At 39.4% G+C, this 10,991-nt stretch overlaps 2 protein-coding genes across 3 annotated transcripts; one reads left to right on the forward strand and one right to left on the reverse strand.

Annotated features, from left to right (window-relative positions):
* Positions 1-3,007: 3,007 nt before the first annotated feature.
* Positions 3,008-7,699, forward strand: psme1 (proteasome activator subunit 1). The gene is made up of 12 exons (XM_034211963.1): positions 3,008-3,163; positions 3,281-3,326; positions 3,520-3,552; positions 3,670-3,732; positions 4,095-4,196; positions 5,183-5,240; positions 5,688-5,785; positions 6,023-6,091; positions 6,202-6,269; positions 6,607-6,661; positions 6,807-6,893; positions 7,465-7,699. Exons 2-12 carry the CDS (start codon positions 3,288-3,290, stop codon positions 7,543-7,545), a joined length of 753 nt encoding a protein of 250 aa, XP_034067854.1. The 5' UTR covers positions 3,008-3,163; positions 3,281-3,287; the 3' UTR covers positions 7,546-7,699.
* Positions 6,304-10,256, reverse strand: LOC117543599 (fat storage-inducing transmembrane protein 1). Of its 2 annotated transcripts, none has more exons than XM_034211962.1 (2): positions 9,757-10,256; positions 6,304-8,830 (listed from the first exon to the last, which is right to left on the reverse strand). In XM_034211962.1, exons 1-2 carry the CDS (start codon positions 10,080-10,082, stop codon positions 8,197-8,199), a joined length of 960 nt encoding a protein of 319 aa, XP_034067853.1. In that variant the 5' UTR covers positions 10,083-10,256; the 3' UTR covers positions 6,304-8,196. The 2 variants fall into 2 exon arrangements, with proteins under 2 accessions (XP_034067853.1, XP_034067852.1); XM_034211961.1 differs by having other exon boundaries at positions 9,718-10,250.
* Positions 10,257-10,991: the final 735 nt, after the last annotated feature.

Genomic DNA, 10,991 nt, shown 5'->3' on the forward strand with positions numbered 1-10,991 from the left:
GTTTAGCTTTCTGAGCCAAATCCAAAACCCTGATGATAATATCTGGATTATTTTTCTCCAATTTCTTTATAAATCTCCCTTCAGAGCCACAAAAGATTTGCACAACTACAAAACTACAATCCTGAGAAATGTACCAAACTGAATCTGTAACATCAGTGGATTTCACCTTTAATGCAGAGTTACAACAATAATCCAATGGGAGACTAAATGTAAATGTCAAGTTCCAGAATGCAAGCAAAATGACGTTATTGTATTATTTTTCATTTTTCTCGCAACAGTATACAGTTAACACATATCAGACTTTTTAGTCTGATATAAATTATGCAAGTACCAAAAAGCTGAGTCTGAAGTTGCAGTGTATATCTTTATCGTAGGTATATTTCTATTATCTAATTTTTTTTTAATTAACTGCTTAATGATTAACCGATTAGCGAAAAGTGTCCCTGACAAAATATCCCATAGTTGCCTGTTTGCTGGACTGTCTGAAAAAAACAATTAGATGCTTCAAACAGTTTTTCGTGGAATATCAAGAAATGCAGCACAACCTCACATTTGAGAAGCTAGAGGCAGTCATTGTTTTAGCTCCAGGGGTTGTGGGGAAAACTTCTGAAGGTATTGGAAGCAGGACTCAGAGAGACACGAGGAGATCTGGAGCTTTGATGGCAAACACTGACGGTTTATTTGGAGCTTCGGACGGAAAATTCACAAGACATGTCCTCATGGGCCACGATCTGACCACACAGTTGAGATGCCAAACCAATTCCGAAGAACTCTACCCCAGACCCATGTATTTAGCTAGTTCTGAGAGAATAATCAACATTGTGCACAACAAGATAGAACCATAGTACCTCTATCAGCTGACGCCAACAGGCAGGAACAGGGAGTCAAAACACTGAGAGCACAGCAGCCAAGGTTACAGGTGCGTGTGCTCAGTCAGGACAGTTTAAACTGATAAACTGGGTCAAAGTTATGGGCCTTGGAAAATATTTCCCCAACAGGGGTTACTTTTGCAAAAAGCTTATTTAAAAAAAATCAACCTGACAAAACCAACTTCTTCTTCTTCCTAACTTCTCCCCTTCTTCCCTCCTCAAAAACTAAACTTAATCTTTGTGAAATTTGACATCATGTTACATCATCATTTTAACTACTGAGCTCAAATTTCATGCTGTTCTGCCTTACCATTAGAGGCTGTGAAGTGTCCCTCTGTGGGTTTCTAGTAAACCCTCAAGGAGAATATTGAAATTATCACTTTTACAACATGGATAAGCCTTTTTTATACTAACAGAGCAGGGCGATTAGGTTTTAAATGGTGAGTTTCCTGTTAATGTTTCTCTCTATCTGGCAGCTGGGGGAGGGGGTCACACAGAAACAAACTGTGAGTAGGGAAGAAGAAAGGGGGTGGGGACTGGACAGAAGAATTTACAGTAGAAATGAGATAACGAGCGATACAACATGACTGGTTAAACTTCAGCCTTCATTTCTCATGTCCTCTGATAGGGCCTGCCGAGTCAGCAGCCACACACACACAACGAATGAATGCATACATGCCATACAGCCACAACTGCATTTCAGGGTTTTATGAAAGAGATCATTCAGAAATGCTGCAACATGCTTAAATCATTTAACGTTGCGGCATTTAAGACACCCTTGGGTGCTGAGTTTTAGAAACCTCACCAATTTATAATGTCACAATGCATTGAGTTAATATAATGTGTTTGTATCTGTGGAGGGGGATGTGTGAACGCTGTACAAAGACATTATTTACAGACTTAGTCACATATCCTCAAGTTCTCCCTGCTCCACTTTGGTTAAGATAAACAACCTTTGTCCACAGTATTTCTCAACAGCCTCTCTGAACCGAATAACACACCACTGCACTGAGTTGTAATCACTCACTCAATCAAATCACAGAATCAATAACTAATGGCACTGTAAACACGTGCACCCTTTGCCCTTTGGATCCAACTTTGAATAGTTGATCACGTCCCAGTCCCACTGTGTGATACTACGCTCTACAGATGTTTGAAGGCCAGATAAAGAGAGTCTGTAAAAGGAAATGATCAGACACAAAAACAAGTGATTCAATTAATGCAGCGTTTCTTTTAATCTCCTGATGTGATATCAAAGTCTGGTATCACAGAGTGTATTTGGCATAATGATGGCATGTTAGAGTGCAGAGAACACTGATTGTGTTTACAATGGGAGGCTCTGACGTGCTTTGTGTCCAAACAGCTCGTGATGAAAGACCCTACCATACAGCAGATCTGCTCACAACAGCAGATACACTTTGGCCTCAGGATTTAAGTGATCAATACTGAGATAAAGTAGTGCTTTCGTGCTGCTTGGATTGCAAAGACCAGAGAATATGTGTCTTAATATAACTTTTAGTAGGCTATTAATGCTTTTTTGAATCAAATGGGGCTTTAAATACTTAAAATCCCACTAAAAGAGAAAAGCTTCACTCAATTTCACAGTTGAATCACTTGTAATATATTTAACAGAATTTTGTTTGTGTCATATAGACTGGTCCACACACCCTTTTATATAAGTATATTGTTTGAATTCACTAAAAAGACACATCACATTTGACCTTTAACTTCACCTTTGCTCTGGTGATATTAAAAATTACCTATATTTCAAAATACTTTGATTTACTCCATTTAGAACAACAGCACCACCTAGCGGACACAATTAGATCTCATAGCGGATACACAACATACGCCATACGCAGTTTGTTGGTGTGTGTGTCAAAGCACAGGTCTTAGTGGTCTTAGTACACATTACCCAAGCAAATACTTTTCAAAAATGTATTGCTTTTTGTGGTTGCAGTTGAAAAATATGTATTTTCTAAAAAAAGTCTCTTTATTTTCTAGAAGTATGTATTTACAACGTATAATATAATGATTATATGCAGTCATTCTAAATAATATATATTATTTAGCAAATGTATATTATTGATTATACTCGTGATTAAAACAAATCGTAACCATTTTGTGAGTGTGTTCCTTCAGGCTATCTAGGATGTTTCTCATGGCACTTTATGAGAAATTAAACGCTTGCTAAAAACTACAAGTCCCACAATGCAACAGTTGTTTTTATATCCAAGGGAAAGTCAGGAACTGTCTAAACTTACTTTCATTTTCGCTTTTTCTGCTGAGTAACTGTGAGTATTGGATCGTGTCGTGCACGGCATTAAATTACACACAGTTATTGTTCTTGATTACAGTTTGTTCAAATTTAAACGCTTTTATAAACGTATTAACTCATTTTTCATCCACAGAGACGAAATGGCTGCTGTGGGTATTCGTGTCGAGTCGAAGAAACAGGTGAGCTCGTATGTCTGCTAGCATGATGGTATCAACCCCTTTCTCTTCAAAGTGTCTGTCTGTCTGCCTGTCTGTCTCAGGTGTTCAGTTAAATGTTTGTTCTGATAACTAGACATACAGGTTTGACTAGATACTGTGTGTTTAAATATAATCGTTAATCCCTCAATTGAACCTATAATCTCTTCACGTGCAGGTGGATGACTTCTGCCAGAAGCTCACCAAAGAGGTAATGTATATTATGGTCAGAAACCTCTAGCAGCTGTCCCATACATATGTTTGTCACATTATATAAGAAACGTTTTGAGTCTATGAACCACATTTGTTTTGGTTTTTTAATTAACAGGCAGAAGAGCTGGTTTACAAGTTTTTCCCTCAGAAGATTGAAGAGCTGCAGATGCTGCTGAAGGTATATGTGACTCTATTAGCCATATCGTAGTCTAGTATTCGGATCCTTTTATGAAGTAAAAGTACAAACACAGTAGTGTATAAATACTACATTTAAAGTAAGAATATTGCATGAAAAATCCTATTAAGTCCAGCACTTGATTAAAAGTACGTATTTATTTTCCAGTACTGGGCCCTGAAGGGGATTTTGGAGTGAGTGGCTGGATTGATTTTGCAGCCTGCTTCCTGTTCTTTTTTCTCAACAATAGAACTTTTTATAGCTTAGTGTCTTTCGGCTGATCCTGAGCTGAAAGAGCACTTGACATATGAAAGGGTAATTCAATCCCTAAAAGATGTAACAAAACATTTATGTTTTTCTATCAGACTTTCCTCAGCTGTGATGACCTGGCGTCTCTGAAGGCTCCGCTGGACATCCCGATCCCAGACCTAGCCAAAGAGGAGGCCAAACGCAAGAAGAAAGAGGAGGTCTGTCCCACTTCACGAAGCATTGAGGCTGTCTAAAAATATTATGCCACTCCAATAAAGGAAGCATGCTGATTGGAAGAAGCCAAAATACTTTAAGGCATACAAGAGATTTCTTTGTTTTAGAAGGCAGAAAGTGTGACCAATTATCAGTGTAATGCTTAATTAAGAGCACTTCAGGGTTTTTTTAGAGGATGAATGGGAAGTAGACACCAGTTCTGTAGTAAATTAGTGTCATAGGCTTCATAATAGGTAGTCTTAGTTAAGTGTTTTAGTTTCCTAACCATCACATTTCTCCTTGGGCGCTGCATAAAGCCAGTCGACCGGGATCCTCTGTCAAGGATTTATATTTAGTGTTTTATAATATGTCTGAATTGCGTGTTACTATGGTTACAATTGCTGTGCCTAACCAAGGACTGCTTCAGAATCCAGAAGAGAGTGGGTGATATTTAAAAATCTAAATTGACCTGATATGCTTTTTTTTTATCTGGCATCAAAAAAGCTTCAATTTTTTTATTGGAATGACATTAAATATAGTTCTTACAAGTATACTGAATGTGCTGTATGCAGCATACAATGATCATTGACTTTAAGAGGAAAGCAGAAAAATCACTCAGTAAAATGACCCTTTATTATTTATATCCCTTATGTATGCTCTCCTTTTTATTTTAGCAGCTGTCACAATTCACACTTGGATTAAGAGGAGGGCGCAGCGCTGCCAATCTCAGTAGTTTTATTTGGGGAAAACTGGCTTGAAATAATAATTGGGATTATACAGCCGCTCTGGGAACAAACCTGGCTGTTGGGGTGCGTTCAGAAGCTTTGTGCACGGAGCAGGGACTGATGGAACTAGGTTAAATTTCTTAGACAAAGAAAAAACGTTGACATCTTCATTTAGCCATGTAAAAAAAGCATGTGGAAGAGCTGTCTAAGAGATGAATAGGCACTGAAAACTCTTTGACCTGCTGCCTCCTGTTCTCATGTTGCAGAAAGAGGCCAAAGAGGGGAAGAAAGACAAGGACGGCGATAAAGAGGACGAGGATTCAGGTAGGCATGAGGACGATGTCATAAATCAGCATACTGCAGTGGATGTAGAACACTTTGCAACACTATCAGTATTAAACGGTCTGTTTTTTGTTTTTTTTATCCCTCTTCAATTGCAGTTTTCTGTATATGAATTTTTTTTTTATAAAAGGGGAAAGTGGTAATATAAAGAGAATGTCAGCATTGCGATTTCAAAAGTTTAATTTCACAAACCTCATTGCAAGAGGTAAACCATTATAAAAGGGAATTTAAAAACATGAAATATTTATGAATACATTAGCTACAAAACAATCCCTGCAAGATATAATTGATTGGTATTTGTTTTTCAAGACATTTTATATGCATGTAAATAAAAAATCTTAGAAAGCACACCAAGTGACGCCTTATTGAACCTGATTGATCTTGTATTGTGAATAATAAAGCAATATTTTGGGATGTTTTGTCCTCCAGGGCCTCCTTGTGGTCCCATCTGCAGCAACGAGAAGGTGGAGAGTCTCCTGCAGGAGGTGAAGCCTCAGGTCCAGACTCTGAAGGAGAAGCTCAACACGGTCAGTCTCTTATTTAGTGTTTTAGCTAGATTTTATAACAAGAAGTAATTATTCCCAAATGTAGTGTAGCCTTTACTTCTCTAGTGCATAGCATATATAAGGAATATGCCTCTGGGTGCATGATTTCATGCCAAACACATTTATAAAGTAGTGTTGGGTTGTAATTGTTTTGGCTGCCTTCATCCCAAACTTGTATACTGCATTAAATACTAAAACTAATCAGATTTTCCTGGGCAGGTGTCCATGTGGGTGCAGCTCCAGATCCCTAAGATTGAAGATGGAAACAACTTTGGAGTGGCTGTACAGGTGGGTAAACAAGGAGGATTTGTTAGAGCACTAGAATATTTGGCATTTGGTTTACTAGTTTCTCTAGTGAAATGTGTCGACTAGGTTTTATATATATATTTTTCCAACAGGAGAAAGTATTCGAGCTGCTGACCAACACACGCACCAAGATCGAAGCATTCCAAACTCAGATTTCAAAGTAAGAGCCCACACATGCAGTATGTCACTTTTGGTTGACCATTTTTATTTATTAAAATGATAAAGAAAAAGTACAGTCACACAAATATATTGTTTTATCGGTGTGGATGTGTTAGCTTAGCATTTTAGCTAAACGCCAAACTAGTATTTAGCACTCTCCCATAACTGTCACTTTTAGCTGCAGTGGCCACTGATCCGCATGTTACAGATTTGCTTCAATCACAATTAGATATCACCATTTTTAAATGTTTGAACAATTACTGGGAACATTAAGTGATTTAAAAGATGTTTAGGCCTGTTTATGAATGTTATAAACTTTTCTTTCTGCTCTAAATTAGATATTACAGTGAGAGAGGTGATGCTGTGGCCAAAGCCTCCAAACAAAACCACGTGGTCAGTATCTATTTTAGTCTGTTGTCAGAGTGGTTTAAGAAACATGTATTTGTGCTTCTGTGTGTCATTTGTCAAACACATTCCTGGATGAGCCATGTTCCGTGTGTTTCTGCTTATAAACTCTGTCTTGTGCTCTCTGCTGCAGGGAGACTACAGACAGCTGGTCCATGAGCTGGATCGGTATCAGTACTGTGAGCTCCGCCTTGCAGTCCTGGACATCCGCAACACATATGTAAGACTCCGTTTAATATATTTGTCAGTGTAGAGAAATCTGGAAATGGATCAGATAGAAAATTGCATTAAAAAAGCAACTGTTGATCATTTGACGTCATTACGGTCCGTGTCATCTGAATATTGTAAATCACATTTATCAACGTTAATATTCCATCTGTTGTCATCACGCTCTGCACTTTAAATATAAAACTACCCGCAATCTATAAAATATTCCAGTCTTGTCCCGGCGGCTAAATGGAATCCGTTCCTTCTTAATAGGAGGGTAATTAAACTAATTGCTGTGCTTTCGTAAAATTGATTGGTGCTCCATCCCGAATCCATTAATCAGTGTTTGTCTCCTTCCTCTGGCTATTGTCCTCCTGTGTTTGATGCTGTTAATGAACAAGGCGGTACAGGTGATGATGAAAGGAGCTGTTTGACGTGATTATAGCTCTGGATCTGATCGTCTCCCTCTCTTTTTATTACTGCCTCTGACCTTTCTGTCTCTCTCACACGTCGTCCATCTTTCTAATATCTTCTTTCTCGCGCACCATTTCCACTGATGTGTCTCGCTGTATCTCCCTCTGCAGGCTGTGCTGTTCGACATCATTAACAAGAACTATGACAAGATTAAGAAGCCCAGAGGAGACGGAAAGGCTCTCATCTACTGAGACTGCAGCACACTCCCAGGCTTCTCTAACAAGATGCAACCAGTGTTGTGTGACACTCAAGTAACATTACACCCGCTCTGACAAAAATGTCTTCTTTTTTTCATTGTGCCTCCCTTTTGGTTCAGATTACAAAATAAAGCAACATATTCCGATACTTTGTCTGCTCTCATGTTTGTCCGAATGGGAATTTGAACTCTGGTTTCACACAAACATTGACCTACATTTTCTTATTTTATTTAATCAGGAGTCCAATTGCGATCAAGAATCTCTTTTTAAAGAAAGACCTGGACAAGACAGGCAGCAACACAAATATAATGGAACCAAAAACAATTATAGGGTTTAGAAAGTACGTTTTGTTTTTTTACCATGTGACTTAAAAACCCTTGTACCTATCAATTTAGTTTAAAGTCTTTTTTTGCATCATACTCTATGCTAAGGGTGCAGAATACAAGCATTCAGGACTAATGGCACAATTTCCTGTGAATGCAAAAATTATCACCAGGCCTAATAAGTCATTTGCCTATTGATATGGTGCCAAGAGTTATTTGGTGTTTCATCTCTGACAACCCTAAACGGAAGCCATTTTGACTTGAGCCTGAGCTTTAAAGGTCTGTCATGTCCCTAAAACATGATCTATTAATGCTTTTCAAACTACTGAGGCTGTTTGTGGATGTCCGTGGTGGTAAAAAGCCCCTCTCCCGGCAAAGCAGGACAGCCCCAGCTGGGTTTGAGTCTGTACCACCCCTGATAGAGGCCCCTCCATCCCAGGTAGCCCAGAGCTCCTCCTAGATGCTGGGCCGGGAACTTTGGGAAGTGTGCAAGCAAACACAGAAGCAGGAACATCCATAGAGAGAGAAGGACTACACACAGAAGGAAGATTAACCTCAAAGGGGCTCCTGGCGACATCTTTGTTTGAGCAAGGTAAGGACCAAAGACAGACATTTCCTCCACAAGCAGCAGGCAACACAAGCAGACGATGAGGACGTCCTGGGACACTTCGTAACCTCTCCACACCATGTTGGCTCTGAGGCAGGAGAGCTTTGTGCAGTCTTCATGCAGGAGCAGCTGTACCGAGGAGCCTTTCAAAGGTTCATAACATGTTCCTGATGCGTCCTCCAGCAGGGCGAGGAGACGGTGACAGACACACAAGAGCAGCCCTACCACAACGATCCGGGAGAGGTGGCGCAGGAGGAGGGAGCGGGGGTGACGGGCTGAGATGGAGAGGAGAAGGATGAAGGAACCTGAGAAGATGCAGGTCCAGCCCCAAGTAGACTTCAAGAACTTCCTGTGAGAGAACAGAAATCCCATGAAAAGTCACTATAAATCCTCAAAATACAATACAACCATGCAGTAAAAAGTCATATATTTGTGCCTCTTCCAAATCGGATCTACTGGAGGTTTATAAGGTAGAGTATATTAAATCCACTTAAATTTGTTCTAGCAAAGGATGAACGGTGGTGAAGGAGATTGGCTTGAATTCTCAAATAACAAATAGCTTTATGGTAATTTATTCACTTTTAAATATTACAATATATTAACTTTTAAATATTACAATATATTAACCTTTACTGAATGGGCCTCAGGTTAGGATAATGCTAAATGCTAATTCATGACGTACGAGTGGCACAGGTAAAAAGGAGTCTGGCAGAATTTGTTAGCATTAGCTAATAAGCTAATTTTCATGCCAGTCTGAAAAAGGCTGTAGAAGCAAAACCCTTTGTACTGAATGAGAAAGGATGTATCCTACTGCTCGTAAATTAAACTGTCCACTTCAGGACAAAGAATGTGTGAAAACTTGTTTTAAAAGTTAACATAATTTCACACCAAGAATGATAAAGATGACACAATACATCGATTTATTAACTATTTACGTACAATGACTTAACTTATGTACTTATGTCATACCCGTGTAAGTCTGTTTGGACATTAGACATATTCATGACTACCCACTTAATTTTTGTTTGTGTAAAGTGTAAGTTTAGCTCTAAAATGTAACTGTCTTTCAACCAGGTGAGTTAAATGACCTTTGGGGTCATAATGAGACCCCTTCATGACAAGTTTTAAAGAAGCATGCAGATCTAACTGAAAATCATGCGGCCACTTTATCAGTTTCCAGCAGTAGTGTACTCTCACATATGACATTTCCATTTAAAAGCAGAATCACAACCATACCTGTACAGGTAGTTGTTGCTGTTGGCGAAGATGCTGTACCTTGGCACCCAGAGGCTGAGCACAGGACCAAACAGCAGCAACGCAGACAGCATCAGGTGGAAGTGTCCTCTCACCAGCTTGCTCCCTAACATCCTGGCCAGCAAGTTTGTTACAAACACCAGAGCAGCATTCAGGAGTCTCACGAGGAATTTTCCCAGCAGTATCAGCTCTGCAGCCATCTTTTGCAACTTCTCCAAGTTGATCTGTGTTGAGAAGCCATTTGAGGAGTTTTCAGTCTTTAAATCCATGTCCATTTGTCCTCCTGATGAGACCTTAAGTAGTTTTTGAATTAAAGTGTTCTCCTCTTCTTTGCTCTTTGTGTCCATTTGAGCCCCTTGGTGGAGTCTGCGTCACTTTCTTTTGTCTTTGAAAGGCACACCAGTTCTGCTCTGGGAGCCTTTCTACTTTATCACTGTCAGACGTGCAGGGGAACACATGGTTTATAAAAATACAACCCCTCTGTCCCTTTTACCCTCCAAAGCCCTCCCCCTCTCAACATAGACTCTGAGTGTGGACATGCTAATAGCTGCTGCTGTAAGTGACCCAGTTATTCTCTAAAAAGGATCCAACGTTTTGTGAATTTGCTCCTTGCGACTACTTTGGAAATATTGCTGTTAAAAGAAGCATTCTGACATAAAATTAGCTCCTTCTTTGGTTCTCTTTCAGTCTCTCCATTCTTAGCATCAGCTGTCAGAGCCAACACTAATTTAAGTTGTAAACTGTTGCCAGTCTGCATTTGGCGCCATCAACAGCTGCGTTTCTCCCAGCACTTTGTCCCCCTTATTTCCAGGCCCAAAGCCACTCCAACCCTCTCAACTCCCAGAGCCAAATTGAGTAAATGTAGTCTTTCCGTGGGATTTATGCTCCATAAAACATACAAGAACTGCTTTCACAAGCCAGGACATCCAGTCCCACTACTAATACAGGCTCTACACCCATAGTAACAGCAGTAAGAAAAGTCCATAAGTTATTTGTTACACAGATGTTATAGTGTTCATGTGATTAGATACAAGGGGGAGACTTTCTTCCCATAATTCAAATGCAAGATCGCAAGTGAATTCTGATTTAAAATGACTAAACAAAGAGGAAAAGCATTTTTGATTACTTTCCAAGTTTTCCTCAGATGTGGCCTCCTTTTCCTGATAAATGATTATTTCCTTTCCTTAAAACTGTAGCCGAGAGGATGAATGATTACCACCGCTGTTTTGTGATATATTAAGTAGGAAGTGAAAATA

This window comes from Gymnodraco acuticeps, unplaced genomic scaffold (genome assembly GCF_902827175.1).
Source record: "Gymnodraco acuticeps unplaced genomic scaffold, fGymAcu1.1, whole genome shotgun sequence".
Lineage (NCBI taxonomy): Eukaryota > Metazoa > Chordata > Actinopteri > Perciformes > Bathydraconidae > Gymnodraco > Gymnodraco acuticeps.